The sequence below is a fragment of the Paroedura picta genome, chromosome 14 (genome assembly GCF_049243985.1).
Source record: "Paroedura picta isolate Pp20150507F chromosome 14, Ppicta_v3.0, whole genome shotgun sequence".
NCBI lineage: Eukaryota > Metazoa > Chordata > Lepidosauria > Squamata > Gekkonidae > Paroedura > Paroedura picta.
Genome location: NC_135382.1, coordinates 9504565 through 9525505, shown reverse-complemented (window position 1 = coordinate 9525505; position 20941 = coordinate 9504565). Strand labels below are relative to the sequence as shown.

Genomic DNA, 20941 nt, shown 5'->3' with positions numbered 1-20941 from the left:
GCATAAAAACTGAAGCATGAGTCCCGGGGCATGAGAAACAGCTTAGGAAAGGGGTTAAATATATCCTTGAATAAAACTTTAGTGGTTTTAATAGTGTCACAGGACTAAAATTTCATTCTTAATAAGGATCCTCTGATTTACTCTTTGCCTTAAAGTATAAAATCACAACCAAAATGAAAGTTGTTGTACTTGCTTTGCCCACGCGCCAGCATTCAAGGAGACCATAAAGAACGCAGAAAATTACATAGTGCTCAATGGCATTTTGTGATTTCATGTTTGCCTTGAAAACTGAGAGCAAAATGAAACAGTGGGTGGGATCGAAAAGGTCCGTTCCATCAATAGTGGCACCTTTGTCCAACATAAGGAGTGTTCTGCTGGCAGAAAGCGGAGTATTATAGGGGCATTGGCCACAAAACATAAAGGATGCTTTGTATTAAGCGTAAATATTTGTGAAGAATGCTAGAGCAGTTGTCCCCAACCCCTGGTCCGGGGACTGGTACCGGTCTGTAGATCTGTCGGTACCAGCTCCTCCTCGTCCTCCTCCCTGGCTGCTGCCTCAGGGGCTGCCCTGCCACTGTGCCGCTGGCTCACCTTTGGTGCTCTCCGGTGGCAACCATGACTGGGGCTTCCCCTCGGCATGGCACTGCACAGCCGATGCTGGCAGCGCCCCCCAGTGGGTGGCGGGAAGTCAGGGCCGCCGGCGGGAAAGCAAGCAGAGCAGGGGCTCAGGCGGCGGCGACATCCTTTATCAAAAGACTACCCCCCTGGTCCTCAGTAAAATTGTCAAGCATTGACTGGTCCCCAGTGATAAAAATGTTGGGGACCACTGCTTTAGAGATTTCAAAGCACCTGTCAGTTTTCTTTCAACAGCTGCCTTTTAAGGTTTAACAATCAGCATTATTTCTATCAGAATTGTCCAGCTATGGGCTTGTACCCACACTGAGCCCATCCCTCCAAGGCTGCAGAGCCAGGATACTTACCTGGACTGCCCATGGACTCCTCCAGATTCATTTTCATAGCTTGTATGTCCCTTTCGCTTTGCTCCCCCCACCTTTCTGCATACATTATTGTCCCCCTAGTGGTCAATTTTATATTACATCACTGTATGTTCAGAATAAAAACCTGCAGGTTTTTATGCTGGACTTAAAGTGAAGTAATACCTTTGCTTGACAATTTGGAATACCAATACCAATGCTTGACAATTTGGAAAACTCAACAATGGCCACAGGATTGGAAAAGGTCAGTTTACATTCCAATCCCAAAGAAGGGCAATGCCAAAGAATGTTCAAACTACAGCACCATTGCACTAATTTCTCATGCTAGCAAAGTTATGCTCAAAATCCTACAAGCTAGGCTCCAGCAATATGTGGACCGAGAACTTCCAGAAGTACAGGCAGGATTTCGAAGAGGCAGAGGAACTAGAGATCAAATTGCCAACATACGCTGGATCATGGAGAAAGCTAGGGAGTACCAGAAGAACGTCTACTTCTGCTTCATTGACTATGCTAAAGCCTTTGATTGTGTGGAGCACAACAAATTGTGGCAAGTTCTTAAAGAGATGGGAATACCAGAGCATCTTATTTGTCTCTTGAGAAATTTATATGCAGGTCAAGAAGCAACAGTGAGAACTGAACATGGAATCACTGACTGGTTCAAAATTGAGAAAGGAGTTCGGCAAGGCTGTATACTGTCGCCTTGCCTATTTAACTTGTATGCGGAGCACATCATGAGAAATGCGGGATTAGAGGAGTCACAAATTGGGATCAAGATTGCAGGGATAAATATCAACAACCTCAGATATGCAGATGATACCACTCTAATGGCAGAAAGTGAAGAGGAACTAAAGAGCCTGTTGATGCGGGTGAAGGAGGAGAGTGCAAAGGTTGGCTTGAAACTCAACATAAAGAAAACAAAGATCATGGCATCCGGCCCTCTCAATTCCTGGCAAATAGATGGGGAAGAAATGGAGATAGTGACAGATTTTATTTTCCTGGGCTCCAAGATCACTGCAGATGGGGACTGCAGCAACGAAATTAAAAGACGCTTGCTCCTGGGGAGGAAAGCTATGGCAAATCTAGACAGCATCCTAAAAAGCAGAGACATCAGCCTGCCAACAAAAGTGCGTGTAGTCAAGGCTATGGTATTCCCAGTGGCAATGTATGGCTGCGAAAGTTGGACCATAAGGAAGGCCGAGCGTCAAAGAATTGAGGCTTTTGAACTCTGGTGCTGGAGAAGACTCTTGCGAGTCCCTTGGACTGCAAGGCGAACAAACCGGTCAGTCCTAGAGGAGATCAACCCTGACTGCTCTTTAGAAGGCCAGATCCTGAAGATGAAACTCAAATACTTTGGCCACCTCATGAGAAGGAAGGACTCCCTGGAGAAGAGCCTAATGCTGGGAGCGATCGAGGGCAAAAGAAGAATGGGACGTCAGAGAATGAGGTGGCTGGATGGAGTCACTGAAGCAGTAGGTGCAAACTTAAATGGACTCCGGGGAATGGTAGAGGACAGGAAGGCCTGGAGGATCATTGTCCATGGGGTCGCGATGGGTCGGACACGACTTCGCACATAACAAAACAAACAAATACCAAATTGACCGCTACAGGGAACAAAACGTAGGAAAAAGGGGGGGAAACCGAAAGCAACAGGAATACAAGTGACAAAACCGCCCTGAGCCATATGGAAGGGCGGTATACAAATCAAATAATTAAAAAAGGAGAATGTGGAAGAGCCCCATGGAGGGAAGGAAAGGTGCCAGGGAACAGGTTGCTTGCCTAAGACACACAGGAGAAAATACAGAAGCCAGCCAACAGATGATTGAAGAGGGACATCTGGATCAGGGAAACAGGCGATGCTGGGCCAGGATGAATAAGGAGGAGTGGATGATGGGGCCCTCAAGGGCAGAGGAAGCAGGAGGAAGACTAGAGTGGCAAATAAAACCAGTCTTCACACACAGGTCAGGAAAGAAGGAAGCAGCACAATCCTGGAGAAGGAGGCAGAGGGATGGCCCAGGTGAGGAAAGGGGGGATCTGTGGTGCTCAGCTGGCATCCTCTTTTGCCCAATTCTGAAGCTAAGAAGATCCAGTGCCAAGGTCTTTGCAGCAGAAGGGGGGACGGTGACCTTGGGGCAAGGGGTGCTCTTAGGGGATGTGGCTTAGTGGTAGCAGACCAGCTTAGCCTGCAGGAGGTCCCAGGCTCAATCCCCAGTATCTCCAGATAAAAGGACCAGATAGGAGGCAATGAAAACGGCCTCTGCTTGAGACTCTGAAGTAGGGTTGGGTGTTTTGGCGCCCAAAGCGGCCAGTCTCTCCCAGCACAGCCAGCACCACACTGTGGGTGGGGGGGAGGGGAGGCGCTGGCGTCGGAGTGCTAGCCACCGGTGCTCCGATGCCAGCGCCTCCCCCCCCCCCCCCGTGGCACAGCGCTGGCTGAACCGGAAGAGACTGGCTGCTTCAGGCACCCTACTCCGAAGAGCTGCTGCCAGTCAGAGCAGACAGTACTGACCTTGATGAACGGCTGGCCTGATTCCGTAGGAGGCAGCTTCATGCGTTCATGGGATTGCCTCTGTGGGAAGGGCTCCCTTGGCTGGCTCCCAGCAGAGGCAAGGGAGGCTCCGTCATTGAGCTGCAAGCTGTGCAAGCTCTCTGTTGAAGGGGTTCTGCTTGTTATATCAGTTCCTTGCTTAGTCTTTAATCATTATTAATGATGCACACCATTGTTTCCTGAAGAAATGTGAATTGCTGAAATAACGGCTTATAAAACTGTGTTGTCCCCCCCTCCCTCCCCTTCACAGACATCATCAGCAAATCAAACAAAATATTATGTGTCTTACCGTCGGAATGAATTTGTGCCGATGAAACTGCCAAAATATGCATTACCCAAGGTAATCGTCCACAAAATACATTATTAATTTTCCTCCTTTCCTAACCCAGGAGAGATTTGTTCTATGCTTCAGTGGATTTTTCTACAAATTCCTCTGTGCATTAAGTGTTTGCCCTGGTGCTTAGCTGTTTCTTCTTCAAATAATTCTCTGCAGTCATAACTGTGTGCTGAGTGAGTACAATCTTGTCTTTAAGAAAACATTTCAGGGATTCCGGAATAGAAATTGTTTCACAAGAGTTTTTTTCCCTAGTGATTCTCAAAAATGTTTTGCTGGAAAAATCAAAAATAAAAGACTGTGGGATGGGGAAAGGACAGCATTCCCCCACCCCTCCAATATATCGCAGGCTTCTTCCTGGATTTTCACATCCCTACTGATACCCTCAGCCAATAAGATTTCCCTGTTCTCCCAGCTGGCTGCATAGGGAGGAGCAGGGAATCCAACCCGGCTCGCCAGATTAGAAATACACGCTCCTAACCACTACACCAAGCTGAGTTTCCTTGTTAAGGTTTGATAGTTTTCATCCAACATGAACAAAAAATAACATATAGCCAGTTCTTGAGAGTTAGAAGAAATTGTACTAATATTGAAGATTATCAATGGGAGGCAAGGACCATAAAACGAAACCTTGCCACCAGAAGTTTTCCAGATTGCTCTTAAAAACAGCATTTGCAGCAGGGAAGATCTATCACGTAACACCAAAAGCAAGTCACATAATGAGAGAATAATAGTCAGTTTGACTTATAGCTACATCAGTGCACAATTAGAAAAGGGCATGTAAACAAACTGGTATGCGATATGATTTTCTGCTTTGTGATAAAAAGCTCTTTCTTTAAAAAGGATACCCAGTTTAAAGGACAGAATTGGTTCACAGACACACATTTGTTCCCTGGAAACCTACAAAGAACCACTCCAGGGCCAGGTTTGCCCAAAGGCCATTTTTGATGTGGAAACTGTAGGGCTGATTCCGCACAGCGGTGGCCACACCAAGTTGCTGGTGGTGCGTAGTTGTGTAGCTACATGCTCTGCCGCTTTCTGTCCTCATGGGGCACACATATTTCCCCTGGATCTCCTCCAGCACCTAAATGTGTTCCCCCAGCCACAGCGGAGACGTTCCGCCATGCAGGGGGATGGTGGGTTTTTAAAATTTTGCAGGAAGCTAGAATTGTGCAAGAACGCGATCCTATCTTCCTGAATTTTTTTTAAGCCCCTGAAGTGCTGTAAGGCCAAGGGGGGCATTTTATGCCCTCTCCTGGTCTCTAGAGTGAGGAGGAGCTGCAGGACCAGCCCCATTGGCCCCATTTTCTGGTCAGTATTTACCTCATATCATATATCATATCATATCATATCAATCTTTTCATCATTATCTAGCTTTATGTCAAATGTATAGTTTATCTTGTATATTGCATGCAAAAATGGTCTTCTGAAGAGTAGCCAATGTGTATCCATTTTTGTAATTAATTTTGATCCTGTCTGTTTAATACTATGTTTAATTATTTTGTAATAACTTTTAAGGGGTCCTTCTGTTGCCTGTATGAAATATAAAATTACGTTTATGTAGATTCCCCCTGACAAAGCCTGCAGAGTGAAATGTGTATGGACTTCGTAAAATAAGTCACCTATCACCTGGTTTCCCCTACACTCTCCCTTTTTGTTCCATTGCCATTTTGCTGGGTGGAGCCCAGTTTTTCTGTATCCGCAACATGGCTGCCACAGAAGGCGGATTGCCTCAGCTTAACTTGTGTAATGCAGTGCACTTCCTTGTTCTGTGGTGGCAGCTGCTGCCAAAGCAACATTTATAAAAAATCTGCAGAGCCAAACAAAATCCTTGTTGGGCAGAAGCTCTAGTGGGTAAAAACACTTAGCAGGTGCCAGAATACCTTGGTTGGTGCCATGCTCTCCTCTGGGAGAAGGACTTTCTGTTTTGCCACAGAGAAGGCTCCTTCTGCCGGAGGAAAGTGCCTCCCCTTCTGGAACAGATCTGTAGGCCGATTCTTATCTCTGGTATGTGGGAAAGATAAGTAGCATCTGGTACTCACAGTTGAAATCTCTCTTTCTTCCCACTTTAGGATTTACAAATTATTAGCACTGACGAGAGCCAGGTGTTTGTGGCTGTCCAGGAATGGTATCAGACAGACACCTACAATCTCTACCAGTCTGATGCTCAGGGTGTCTCCTACTCAATCGTGCTGGAAAATGTCAGGAGCACTAAGCAGCCCGAAGAGAATGTACTGATCGATATTCTAGAGGTAAAATGCCCTTGACTGATGAGGCCCAAGGGTTTCAGGTCCCCCTGGCCTCTGATGGGGAATGGGGGGCAGGTTGGGAAACTCCTGAACATTGGCGGCTGTAGCCCAGGAATGGTGCTTGATTCTCTCTCATCTTGCTGAAGATACATGATGTTGTTATAACAGTTTGGAAAGAGAAGCAGGATTTGTTTTTATAGAATGGAAATAGTTGGAAAGCCCGCTGCATGCAGAAATGAAGCGGGCCCTAGCAGGAGGCAGGGCTGGGGAGGCTCAGAGAGGGCTCCCGGCCACTTACCAATGGCCCCCTCCCCAGGCGGCACAGGCACGCATGGATGCGGACAGCATCCTCTGGCACAGGGGCCTCGGCACTGCCACGGGTTCGCTTTAGCTGCCTCCACCTTTCTCGCGCCGTCTCCAGATCGCTGCCTTCTCCCATTGGCTGCTGCAGCTTCCTTGCTGCTGGCGTGGGCTCCTCTTCAGCAGCAGCTTTTTGGAGGTGCGGGCTGCCTCACACCAGCGCTGCACTCTTCACTGGCAGGCTCTCGCCAGTGGCGGTGCTGCCACATGTTGTCAGCGTCTCCTTCATGCTTTCAGTGGCGCGCCTTCGTCACCAGCATCTTGTTCTTGGCACGGCCAGCAGTGCCTGCAAGGGCTGGCAGTATTCTGTGGGCGGGCTCAGTCCCGCTGTCGCCACCACCGCCCTCGCTGCCGCCACCCTCACCACTGCCTCTGCCTCCTTCTTGCTGTGGATGGCGGCTGCACCGAGGGCTGGCGGCGTCCTTTGGGACAGTCCTTTCTCGCATTCTCCACCACCGCCTCCTTCTTGCTGCCCCTGGCAACTCTTGTGAGGGCTGGCCACATAAGGGCCGGCCCAGTCAGGGTGCGGCCAGCTTTGAGCCGGACTTGAGCGAGACACGCTCCACCCCCCTGGGCAGTTTCCCAAATATATATAGGAAACCATGGATAAGGATATGCCCTGTGGGTCCTCACTAAGATACCGTGGAGAGCCCACATTACACCAGTCAAGTTAAGTTTATTTATAGACCAGAAAGCAGTTAAAACTTTAAAACTTTTAGAATTACACTAGTCTTGTGGCAGCTACATTGGCTCCCAGTGGAGTTCTAGGTTTGCTTCAAGGTTTCAGTTTTAACCTTCAAGGCTATACATGATCTGGGCCCGGCATATCTGAGGGACTGCCTATCTGAATATGTCCCCCAGAGGGCACTTCGTTCAGTGTCTGCAAATTGTCTGACACTCCCCGGCCTCAGAAGTCTGACTGGCTTTGGGCAGGCTTGTTTGGCCCTGTCTTCAGCCTGGTGGAGTAAGCTCCACTGGAACATCAGGGCACTAACGGAACTATCACAGTTCTTCAGGGCCTGCAAGATGTCCACCAGTTTGGACACGGAACACATCAACTGAAGGGCCTCCCTCGGTGGCAGGTCAGACAGTTCCCCATCTGATTCCGAGCCGGAAATCGGAACTCCTATGTCACCAATTGTTGACTGTTTTAAACTGTTTAAACTGTTTTAACTGTTTTATTTTTTTTAATTATTTGTACCTACTGAGTGTCGTGAACTGCCCTGAGATGACAGGGCTGATAGGGGTGGGTTATAAATTTGATAATAAATAAATTTAACTATAAATGATTTTGCCACTTTACATATTTTCTACACCTCCCGCCTCCCTTTTAATTTTAGATATAGAGGTCTTGATCTAAGATTCTATGGATGTTACATACACCAGTCAAAAAGGATACGTAGTATATATAGATAATCAAAACTAAATGTTAAAACTGTATGAAATAGGCCGTAAAATAATCTTCTCATTCACATCCATATATTGATTATTTTAATTTCTCAATGTGCAGTTCTCAGTGTAACACAGTTACTAGCTTGGAGAGCTTTGGAGTTTGTGTATGGTCATTAGGGAAGCTCTGGATATCAGAGTATTAAAATTTAGGATGTTGTACAAGACTTAGGTGTAGAGGAATGTATGTCTGTGTCTGATGAATTGGAATGAAACAAGTTCATAATCACAGAACACTTTTTCTTCTGCTGCCCGCTTTACAATCAAGCATGCACCAAACTTCCCTGTCCACTAATTGACATGATACCACATCAAACCAGTGCAGAGAGGATTAGAGAACTTATCAATCAAAAGCCTCAGATCTCTCTGCAGATGGCGAAATTCTGTGCATTTGTGAGTCAAACTCGCCAGGACAAGAAATATATCGAAAGATCTAGAATTCTGAACTTTTAATCTTCTAAACTTTATTTTTTTCTCTCTGTTAATTTCTCATAATGATATATTTTAACTTAATCTTATCTTAATACATCCATAAACTGTCCCAAATGCCTGAGTATCACAAGCACTTTGTTTTTATCTTTTGTATTCCAGTCTAAGACCGTATAACTAAATACATGTCCTCTGATAGGTTATATTGGAAAACTGCTTGGTGGTACTGAGATGTTGAGATTTTAACACTGAGATTTATTTATTGTTTTAAGGTTTTTAATATCCATGTTTTATTGATGTAAATGTATGTTGTACAGCACCCTGAGCAACATGGGAGGACGGCATGCAAGTTAAATTACTACTACTACTACTACTATTACTACTAATACACTGAGAAATTAAAATAACCAATCTACAACCCGATGATTATGAGAAGATTATTTAAAAGATTTACTTTGAGTTTTTAAGATCATTTTAAAGATAATTCTGTCTACCTTATTGTACAGCCTATTCCACATACAGTTTTTTTGTTATATACACAAGACATGTTGTATCATTTCTTTTGAATTTCAGGCTATGCTGAATAAGCGGTTTCAAGTCTGTAGGGTACAAGCAATTGATTGTCCTCACTTGGTAGCAGTGGGAAACATTGAAGAATGGATGTGCACATGAAAACCACTTATTAACTTGGTTGCATTTTTATGCTAGGTTAGAGGTGTCAAAGGCGTTTTCTTGGCCAATCAAAAAATTGATGGGAGAGTGACCACTCTTATAACATTCAACAAGGGGCGTGACTGGGATCTCCTCATTCCTCCAGCTGTTGATATGAATGGTAAACCCACCCACTGCAAGCCAGTAAGTATTCTTTTTCTTTTTTCTAAAGGCCGGATGTTCAAAATATTTTTTAAGGTTGCAGCAGAATATTAGAGATTTTTTCATGGTAAAACCAAACATTCTATTTAGAAGTTCATGAGAAGCTGACAGAAGGAGCAGTAAAATAAGAGAATCCAACTTTCCTTGGTACCACTTGAGACTCTGAAGCTGCAATCCTAAACAAAATTACATTGTCCTAAGTCCATGGAGCTCAGTAGGTTGAGGAGGATATTGCCAAGTTTCAGGCAGGCCCCGGATGTAAGAGGCAATAAGCATTATCCAAATGCAATTTGGGGTCAAAGCACAGCTAGCCCAAAGTCCAGGCATAACCCAAAAGAGCAGATCCAAAGAGCACAAGCCAGGCCGCAGTCCAAAAGGTCAAGCACACAAAATTCCCAAGCATCGTAGACAAGTGGCTCTCTGTCTTCTGGCTGCTTTGGGCAGGGCTCATTTGGTGTGTGGGGAGTCTCCTCAACCTGCTGAGGCATCCAGGGGGTAAATGCACATCATAAATGGCTGAGCAGCCTGCTGGGCCGTCCGCCTTGATCCTGCAATGACTCCAGAAGGCAGGAGTTGACTGGTGCTGAGCTGCCAACCTATAGTGTCGTTCCTGCACCTCTCTCTGGGCCTGCCTTCTCCAGCATTTCAAAGACTCTGGGAATCCTAGAGGTGAGGCAGACGGCTGCAGGGCCTATCTGCTTCAGCTTCAGATCCCAGGCAGCAGGACTACCAGCATGGCATGCTGACTTTAGCCCAAGACACCTGTCTGCACATGTTGGAGGCTCAGCTTTTTCTGGTGGGTCTTCTGCAGGGGGCCAGCTTTCCCTATCTCTTCCTCATCCTAAGAGGTCCTGGCAGGCAGACCCACGACAAAGGTAGCTTGATTTAGAATAGCACTGTAAATGAAGAATCTTGGTGGACCTGCAGATCAAGAGTTTGTTGACATTTTATTTACAAATAAATTCTTACATTATATAAATTTTCTGTACACAGGGATTTTTCTCAGACCCACAGTCTGAAGTGGTATAGCCCTGTCTGTGTTGAGTAGTGTGATTCTGCTGCAAGTTGCCTTTCATGCCTTAGGCTTTCTTGCATTCTCATTTTCTTTGTTTGTGTGTTCCTGTTGCTCTAGGGCAGGGGTGGCCAAACTGGCTCTCCAGATGTCCATGGACTACAATTCCCATGAGCAATTTGGCCACCCCTGTTCTAGGGGGAGGGTTCCATTCCACAGGTGTTTTGCTTCCTCTAGTGGTTGATTTGACATTACATCACTTTATGTTTGGCATACTCTCCCTGCAGATTTAAACTGCAGGTTTTGATTTCAGACGTTCAATTTCAGTTTATCTAACTATAAAATCAGTTTTAAAAACCCACAAACCTTGCCACATGCAGTGTTAAGATCAGCAAATAAAGTTAACAGTGTTGTTATAAATTGGCATTGTTTAAGGACTTATCTCCTGACATCTGCTGCATGCCCTCATACAAAATTTTGCTACATTTTGTGTTATTTCTGAAGAGAGATTTTTTTGTTATATACACATATATATACACATAATATACACATATATTCCCTATATACATATAGGGAAGCAGAGAGAAGTAGAACTGTTCTGATCTCTCTGGGGAGCTGGCTAAGACTTGCACGATACATTGTGAGCAAATGTCGTTATAATGGGAAAAGTGCAAATTGCCATACATAAAGCAATGTAATATCAAATCAACCACTAGGGTGTGCAAAACACATGTGGAACAGATCCCCCCTCCCCACCACCCAATGGAGGAACAGAAAAACACAAGCAAAGAAAATGAGAATGTGGGAAAGTTACTTTTTTGGCTCTTGTTCTGTGCTGATTTGTAAATTGTTGCTACCTGCTAACATGTTTGTACTGGTCTTAAGACCAGTCGTGTTGAAGGGGGTGGGATGTTCCCTCAGGCATGTCCGCAGACTGCAGGGGTCCAGTTGCAATGGGTCAGTGGGGTCTAAGCAGCCGACCTGTATAGGGCAACCACCAAATAAATGGAAAGTGTTATTAATTTGCTAAAATAAACATATTTTTGGTCATATAAAGCAGCAAAAGACTGTACTCAGTTGTCCCAGTTGTTTGACTAGCCTGATTTCTGTACATTAATATAAGATGGTCAACTACCATGGGAACTATATGTATAGGCGACCTTAACGGAGAATTCGGAAAGGCTATATTAATAGAGAACTTGGAAAGTGCATAAAACTCTTGAGTTGCTGTTCATTAACACCACAGAGATCCCTGCCTTTCTGTTCCAAAGACTTCTCTTTGTTATCTTTGTAGCCTGACTGCCACCTTCACCTCCATCTCCGCTGGCCAGACAATCCGTACGTCTCAGGAATGGTTCATACCAAGGATACTGCACCAGGACTCATAATGGGGGCAGGTAAACCACCAAAAGAGAGCCTGCTTTGTTTCCTGGAGTTTATCACTTTACACCTTGTATAACCCATGCAATATATTACTTCAGCTGAATTGACTTGGTTGGTCACTGCCAGTGTGAACTAGACAAGCCTTTTTTCAATCTTTTGACCGTGGAGGAGCCCCTGAGTTACTTCTCAGACTTCGAGGAGCCTCCAGAATCAGGCCGGAAGTGATGTCAGCTGGCCACACTTCCCTGCCATGTCCAAGGAGGGGAGAGAAAGGAGGCAGTTTTAGGGAGGAGTGGGTGTCCAGGCTCTGCCCCCTTTCCCAGGTGCAGTGACCAAGCAAGAACTCAGCAGCCGGATTCCTGCTTTCATGGCAATTCCTAGAAGAGCTTGTGGCCGAGTCCATTATAGGGAAAAGATCAGGGAGTCCCTGGGGAGCTCTCACGGAGTCCCAGGACTCCAGGGAACCCTGGTTGGGAATCCCTGGACTAGAGAGAAGGTTCCTACCAAATTTCCCCCTTACCTCTTTGGGCTGATGACTGCTGCATGCACCCTAGACTCCCCTCTCCCTCCCCGCTTCCCCAAGGTCCGAGAGGCAGTTCTAACTGCTGGTCCTGGGAGTTCTGAATCAATTGGTGACTGTGGAGGGAGTTTTACAGACACTCGGCAGTTGTCTTGTGCTTTAGCACACACGGAGGACAGGCAGAGGATGACAGAGCCGATACAGTCGCGATAACAAACATTTGGGATAGTGGGAGCAACTAGGAAAGCAGCATGGCTCTTCCCACTGCAGTGTATTCTCAAGCCCATAGAATAATATAATAATAATTTTTACTTATAACTTGCCCTTCCTTGAAGGCTCAGGGTGGATAGCAACAGACGTAATACCAATAAAATAACACAGGATTCATTATAGTCACAATATTAAAACATACATTAAGACCAAGCCCCCTCACAGCTGTCCTATCCTCTATCCCAGGGGTAGTCAAACTGCGGCCCTCCAGATGTCCATGGACTACAATTCCCAGGAGCCCCTGCCAGCATTCGCTGGCAGGGGCTCCTGGGAATTGTAGTCCATGGACATCTGGAGGGCCGCAGTTTGACTACCCCTGCTCTATCCTCTCGTGGCAGGGCAACGTAAGGATAAGTTTAGCTTATGTTTTGAACAGGGAGGGCTCAACTGTAGTCCTAGTGGAACAACTCTGTTTTACGGGCCCTGTGGATCTGCCCCAAGCCCCACAGGGCCCTGATTTCACCAGGTAGAGCATTCCACCAGGCTGGGGCCAAGGCTGAAAAGGCCCAGGCCCAGGCCACTTTCATTGCTGTTTTAACTGCAATCTTAATCATGCATGGTATGCATGATATATGATGTGGACTTCCCCAAGGATGCTTGCAAGGAGAGGTGGTCTACAAAACCAATAACAAATGAATCATAATAAAACATCTTTAGGGATGGGGATCTTGAGCAAATTCTGCTCACTAGATCTTAATCTCCTTTGGGAGATATTGGGGGGAAGGCAGCCCCTGGCAAACCCAGGTGGTTGCAGAGAGATTCCTGGCCTTAGAGTCCACCCTCCAAAGCAGCCATTTTCAACTGGGAAGGTGATCTTCATAATCTGGAAATGAGCTGTAATTCCAGGAGCTCTCCAGGCTCCACCTGGAGGTTGGCTACTCCTGGGTTGGAAATATTCCTGGAAGTTTGGAGGAGGGCCTTAAAAATGGTACAATGCCTCAGAGTCCACCCTCCAAAGTAGCCATTTTTGCCTGCAGAGCTGATCATTATAATCTAGAGATGATGGTAGAGGCTTGCAGACTGAGGTTGGGGTGGAGTGGTGCGGGTGTGCCCCACCTGGCCAGCCTTTACCAGCAACTCTTTGTATTTTGGGGCACAGCCAGGCAGGTAGACAGACCAGCATGAGACCTGCAAGTCTGGAAAGTTTTCGGTTACCTTTTGTGGATTAGGCACAGATCCATACCCACAGTGCTTTGAGGTTTAAAAGGAATAATATATACTGGAAGGGTGACACATGAATATATATCATATTTATCTGCTTCAGTCTCTGTAAAGGTAAAGGTAAAGGTATCCCCTGTGCAAGCACCGAGTCATGTCTGACCCTTGGGGTGGCGCCCTCTAGCGTTTTCTTGGCAGACTCAATACGGGGTGGTTTGCCAGTGCCTTCCCCAGTCATTACCGTTTACCCCCCAGCAAGCTGGGTACTCATTTTACCGACCTCGGAAGGATGGAAGGCTGAGTCAACCTTGAGCCGGCTGCTGGGATTGAACTCCCAGCCTTATGGGCAAAGCTGTCAGACGGCTGCCTTACCACTCTGCGCCACAAGAGGCTCAGTTCAGTTCAGTCTCTGTACTGAAGCGTAAAAAATACTTACAAAGAAAACATAACTGGCTTTGCAAACTCTATGACTGGCTTTGCAAGCAGAACTACATACCCATGCATCAGCAGATGGAGAGAGCTGAGAGCTTAATGGAGGACCTCTTCATCCTTGCTAGCAGAAGTCTTCTTCCTGGAGAAAAAGAAAGGGGGCATTGGCCCCAGTGGCTGCAATTCCATCTGTGACCATTTGGTGTCACTAGTGAGTATGTAGGAACAGTTTAACGACTCAACAGCAATAACCCTTCAGGACTGACTTCACCAAATTACTTGCTGGTAGTAATTTAAACCAGGGGCTGTCAACCCCCGGTCCACAGCCCGGTATCGGGCCGCGAAGACCTCGGTATTGGGCCGCCAGTGGCTGCGCCTGCCTCTCCTGCGAGAAGCTCGCCAGGCCACAAGCAAAGCGGCCGCCAAACGGGCGTTTCACTTGCGTCCCACCTAGCTTCTTGCTGCGAGGGGGGAAGAGGCAGGCGCAGCCTCCGGCATGCCGGTGGACACAAACGCGCATGTGCGGAGCTGCTGCACATGTACTTTTGCACCCCCTGCTGGCACAAACACGCATGTGCGGCAACTACGCATACACATTTGAACGCAGCTGCCACCCAGAGGCAGTCCTCAATCGTAAACAGGTTGGGGACCCCTGAATTAAACAATGGCTCATTCAACATGGTCATTTGGGACTGCTTGGTACATAAGAGGGTTGGAATGGGTATTGATGAACACCTGGATCATAAGTGGAACTTTCCCTAATCCTAACAAGGAATTCCCTCATCTGGGTATGATGCTGGACCTGAGTACCAATATCCAACTGCCTAGTAACCATTGCCTGTTATGTCTTCAGGAAATCTGGGCTCCCAGCTTGTTGAGTATAAAGAAGAAATGTATGTAACTTCTGATTGCGGCAAAACCTGGAGACAGGTAAGGGAGCAGAGGTGATAACTGGTACGGGAAAACTACACAATAAAAACCCTTTTGCCTGTTGTTTATGCACTTAATAAAGAGATCTAACAGTCCAAACTAGGGTTGTGCACCTCAGCCACCAAAGCGGCCGTTTGTGCCCAAAGCAGCCAGCACCGCAAGGGGGAGGGGCGGAGCCTGCAACGGCACAGCCCCTCCCCCCATTCCGCGGCACTGGATGCTTTGGATGCGAACGGTCGCTTCGGCTGCTGAAGCACACAACCCTAATCCAAACTATCTTCTTGGCCAGATGAGTTAACCACATTGCATCTAATTTTGTACCATGCACAATTCATAAACAGTTTAGATTTTCTTAAATCTATGCCTTGTGCTCAATTAAAGAGGATGAGTTTTCCATTGTCGGCCAAAATTGACTAAAATATTAACAAATCTCATTTCAGACGAAAGGGGAGAACTCTGGATGTATTCAATTGAATGTACATATAATATTTTAATACTAGAGATAAAGCTCATTTGTAAAAATGGGCAGAGTAGGAACCAGCCCTACATGGCCGTCGGGAAAGGAGCAGGGAAGCCACGTCTTCAGTGAGGTGTCCCTGCTCCTTTCCCCAGCGTGAAGGGACCCGGGCCTAGAAAGGAGCAAGGATGCCACGCCTTTGATGCAACGTCCCTGCTCCTTTCCCGAGGGTGAAGGGAAGCCAGCCGGAGGACTTACTGGTGGGGAAGGCTTCTTCCTTGGAGCAGCGACTCCCCAGCTGGCCCAGGCGAGGCCGCGCCGACCGGCCAATGGCCGCTTGGCCCTGGAGTGACACTCCAGTTTTTATCATGGACAGGCCACACCCTTTCTCCTCCCCTTTAGCCCTTACTCTTTTATTTATACCGCTCCGCAGGAGCGGTTTAAAGATAACTTATTTTGATTTTAATGTCTCATAGTGTTCAGTATGTTTATTCGGTCAATTGACCCATATAAATAATTCATCAATAGAAACTGCAATCCATTATAAAAGTTAATCGATATGCGTAGTAAAAAAATACAAAAGTATTACTACATAAAAATATTAAGATAATAAAACAATGTTAAAATTGATGGAAACAAATAATATGTTATTGTAGGTAGGGGGGAAGGGTTCTAACATGTAAAGAAGGGGGGAGAAACCTCAAAGAGTTAACTGCAGGGACAGGGAAGCAATACATCTTCTAGAACAGTCTGTTAACCCAAGTGATAAGATGGCCTATCCATTACCCATTACTATTGTTCAGACATTCTATCCGATCTAATTCTAGTAGAGATGTAAAGGAATTTTGCTACCATGTTAGAAATGGGTCTTTGTCCCTTAGCAAACATCTCACTATTATGAGATGGTAAGGATGAGTGTCTAGTGTAGTGGGATAGTAAAGGTAGGATTAGATGTTTTCGGGAGCTTTCGTAAAAAGGACAATATAATAAGATATGTGAAATTGTCTCAGGTCGGGCGTTATCTCAGGGGCATACATTTAGCTCCAGCGGACGACTGAGAAACCTGCCCTCGAGGGAGGCTGAGGGGAATGAGTTAAAACGTGCTCTTGAGAAGGCCCAGCGGTATTTTGCTATTGGGATGTTTGTGAGATACGGAGCTGGAGTATTTCCTGACCATCCTTTCAGAGTGCTATAGATTCTAGGAAGATTTGAGAATTCCTCCTGAGAATCTATATCAAAGACATTGCCGTATGGCAGCTTTGGCTGTTTTAAGGTCAAGTTCTATTAGATGGTTCAGATCGAGGCCCAGAGTTTGGATTTTTCCAATGATTTTACTATTCCATGGGAATTGCGAGGAAACTGCTAAAAATTTGGGGATTAGTCCCTTCGGATGGAGGTAAATTTTTAGCCAGTAATTGATGGTTGTCAGCCAGGCACGGGTTTCTACCTTCAGAAGGCCAGACTCTAGGCGTGGAACAACATTTGGTGTGCAGTTAGGTGTTTCATAAAGATCTCTCAAAAATTTTGATTGCACTCTTTCAAGCAGCACATAGCTCCTGTAAGGACCCAATTGGGTACCATATAGGATTTGCGCTAATACCTCATAGCAGTGTTGCGTTTACCAGGGAACCTGTTTTTAAAGGGACTGGAGCTTTTTGCATTGTTTATATCAGGGGTAGTCAAACTGCGGCCCTCCAGATGTCCATGGACTACAATTCCCAGGAGCCCCCTGCCAGCATTCGCTGGCAGGGACCTCCTGGGAATTGTAGTCCATGGACATCTGGAGGGCCGCAGTTTGACTACCCCTGGTTTATATGAATCAGCATCATTTCTTTATAAGCCTTGTAGTGAAAGAAGTCCTGTCAGACGAGGTCCGGTGAGTCACTTTAGTCATTTGTGGGTTTTGTTCCCCCTGGTTTCTAGGTGTTCGAAGAGGAGCATCACATCTTATATCTGGATCATGGTGGCGTGATTGTGGCAATCAAGGACAGTTCTATTCCACTGAAAATACTCAAGTAATGCTACTGCTTGATTTCACATAGCTGCTACTTTTTTTTTGAGGATGAGGTTTATTCCAGAAATTGAAATCAGTTTTTCCCCTCCAAGAAAGAGTAATAAATGTATAAAGAGCTGTTCCGTTAATCCAATATTTGATCAGCATAATGTAAAACAAAAGCTTGACTATGGTGATGCACTTATGAGCAACAGAGCTTCTGTGGATATAATTAAGACCTGAATGCACAAGATAGGTAAGGAGGGTGGATTTTTTCCTCAGCCCCCTCAGCATTGAAATTGGCCAGAAGCAGCTGATATGATGTCTGCATGGGGCAGTCCCCTCAAAGGGTTTCTCTGCATTTTCATTTTCCTTCCTTGTAAGTTCTTGTTTCTAGTGGTTGATTCAATATTACACCAGTACACCTCCAACATACCTTCCTGCAGATTTACATTGCAGTTTGTTTATTCCAGACATAAACTTGTGTAATATCAAATCAACCACGAGAGGAAGCAAAACACTTGCAGAACAGGAAAATTAACAACACCAAATGAACAGGAAACTGCATGTAAAGAAATGAAAATGCAGAAAAGCCTGCAGAGGAATTGCCTTCCTAGGGTAAAGCAGAAAGTGCCGGGTTGGCTTTGTTTCCTTCTGCTATTGGTCTCAGTTGCATGAGTCACGTCATTTTTTTATTTTAGAACATTCTGTTTCCTGAGTTGTGCTTCCATCTCCAGCAGGCTTTGTTTATCTCTGGCCTGTGCTTGGGTGCAGTTTCTTCCGGATTCCACAGCTTCATCTGCATCAGGTTGAGTCATGGAGAGTTCCTGAGCCACAGATGGCCAGTTGGCAATTAGGCAATCCTTTCTGGCCATCTGGTTTTGCGATGGAACAGGAAACACGCAAACATTTGAGTCACACAACATTCTTCACTGAGCAGAAAAGTCTGTCAATGCTGTCATCCCCGTCCTGAATGACCTGGGCTTCATGACAGGGCTCTGTATTATCCAATGTCATTAATGCACCCAGAGCTGACCAGGTCCTGGTATAAGCAGAAAAGGCAAGACAATCTAAACAATGAGGAAAAGGATACATGGTTCCACGTATACAGGACTTCATTTCAGTTGAAGAGTTAACTGGGAGGCTCCAGTGAAAAATGCAACTTTTGAAAGAGGATTCTGTGGGGGGGGGGAGAAAATGTGAGTAGGTCCCCCCCCCCCCAAAAAAGGCAGTAAGGCTGCCGTATGGATAGGAAACTTGATGGTAGTGTTGGAGGAATATACTGGGAAATAAAGAATACTACTCATAACAGAAATTAATAGGTTCCTTTGTGTTTACTGAGCAAATACTAAGGGACACAAAATGCCCCATTTGGCTTCATGCTTCTATCCCACCACCCTGCAGTGGGATCCCCACCGCCGCCGCTGCTGCCATGCATAATTGGTAAAAATCTCACTAACTGCTGAAAGGATGAGTTTTTTATCAATTGCAGGTGGCTTTCCAGACTGAGTAATCAACAAGGCATATCATCAGTGTTGCATGATGCACACTGATCAGTGCCTTGCCATGGGGCTTTGCAAAGCATGCTTGACTAAACACCTGTAGAGAAAAAGTTGTGGACAACAGCTGCTCATGGGAAGGACCCAAAATATTTGCAACTCAATTATTTGCGCTTGTTTAATTCCTGTCACTGAAGGAATATCTGCCGCTGAGAAATAATCTTTATCAAATCATTCTATATAATGCAGTCTGTAGAAAGTAACCTTGATTCCTTAACAGGTTCAGCGTTGACGAAGGTCAAACTTGGAGCACTCACAACTTCACCAGCACGTCCGTTTTTGTGGACGGGCTCCTCAGCGAACCTGGTGATGAGACGTTAGTCATGACGTAAGTATTGGTCCGTGCATGACATCCAAGTTGCATTGGAAGAGTGGAAGGATGCTCTATCTGAGGAGGACATGGCAAGGACGGTGTGCTTGTGAGCTGAGCCTAAAACATGCAGGCATTGAATGGATGATCAGTTATGGTGGGAGGCTTTCATAGGTTGTGTCAAGACCAGATCTTAGCATGGACGTTTCAGAAAGTTGAGTTTTGATGCCATGATGGCCAAAAGTGACTACAAAACTTTGAACATGGGAGGCACATCTACACATTTGCTCTATGAAAGCAAAAGTGGGCAATAGAGTAGGGTGTGTGGGGTGGCACCAGTGCGGTTTCTGTTGATGGTGGCAGACAAATGGTCTATGGGTATTTATGTGTGAGTTTTCTGTCGATGAGACCCCACAGTCCAGTCCTGCATAATTCAGAGAATCAGCCTTGCAGGAATGCTTTGAAACTGGGATATTTTGATGCAGGATGTGCAAGACAACTGAACTAGTACCCTGAGAAGAGGGATTCCCAACCAGGCTTGCCAGAGCTTCCCAAGGGTTACATGAGAGCTCCCCGGTGGTTACGTGGCATTTCCCAGATGTTGGGATGGCTGCTGACATCACTGGAGCCCACTTCACCTGTGGCTCTCCAGGCCTAGTCTCTTTCTGCACAAGGGAAACAGTCAACGATTGGCTGGCTCCCTCATCTTCCTTCTAGACCCACTTCTCTGAAGCGGCATGGAACCAGCATGGAATATTCCAGGGTTTCCTCCACGGTCAAAAGGATGAAAAAGGCTGGTAGAATAAGCCCTTTGTGGGGATGCTCTTGCTTTGTTTTATTTCCGCCAGCTTTTGAGAGGCTAAAATGTGTTATTGCTGCCATGATATTTTCACTAGGTTTCGGTTTTCAAACTGCAAATTATACCGTGTATGTTTTAATTTGTTGATTTTGAGAACTGCCCTGAGCCCATTTTTGTGAAGAATGGCATATAAACCTAATAATGATACAATTATTATTATTACTAATTTAATTTGAGCTTTGGGCTTTTATTTTTGAATGTAGTGGTAGATGGGATATAAATGAATATATAAAATAAAATATGAGCAAAGATTTTGGTTGGAAGGTTCAAACATTCATTCATTCATTCATTCATTCATTCATTCATTCATTCAAAAGAATGACATGGCTTGGGAAGATGGGAATAGAAATGCCACATTGCCTTATAAACCAAATAAATGAAATGAGGGATCCATTCTGCCAATGAGAACGCATCCCTCCAGCACACAGATTCCCACCAAGGTACCATAGAGTACCACAAAGGCACCTCAATGACACTGTAGTATGGGGGTTTTCAGCATGGCGACTGGACGGAGCCCCCCCCCCCACCTGTGAAGGGAAAAGGGTTTTCAAATTTTAAAAGAAATTCTGCCCTTATTTGGGTAGCTTGATTCACCACCTCCCAAAGTGGCCAATGATGAACCTGGAGGAGGTGGGAAGGGGAGGGGCCCTGGCCATTTAAACCTTTGCTGCCTGAGGTTCCTCTCACTTTTGGGGAGGGGGCATGGCAGGGAGGCGTACTTAGCTGATGTCACTTCCTGGTACCTCGAAGCCTAAAAATTATTTTAGTGATACCTCAATGGTCAGAAGGTTGATAAAGGCTGCTCCAGCAAAAAGAATCGCAGCTCG

At 45.8% G+C, this 20941-nt stretch overlaps 1 protein-coding gene across 3 annotated transcripts in view; it reads left to right on the top strand.

Moving 5' to 3' along the window:
• Positions 1–20941, top strand: part of SORCS2 (sortilin related VPS10 domain containing receptor 2) — a 202665-nt gene that overhangs the window by 135306 nt on the left and 46418 nt on the right. For all 3 annotated transcript variants that reach the window (XM_077310865.1, XM_077310866.1, XM_077310867.1), the window contains exons 8-14: positions 3791–3880; positions 5947–6126; positions 9070–9216; positions 11541–11643; positions 14860–14936; positions 17317–17408; positions 19166–19273. In XM_077310865.1, coding sequence (XP_077166980.1) covers positions 3791–3880; positions 5947–6126; positions 9070–9216; positions 11541–11643; positions 14860–14936; positions 17317–17408; positions 19166–19273 — 797 coding nt within the window. The remainder of the gene's footprint in view (positions 1–3790; positions 3881–5946; positions 6127–9069; positions 9217–11540; positions 11644–14859; positions 14937–17316; positions 17409–19165; positions 19274–20941) is intronic.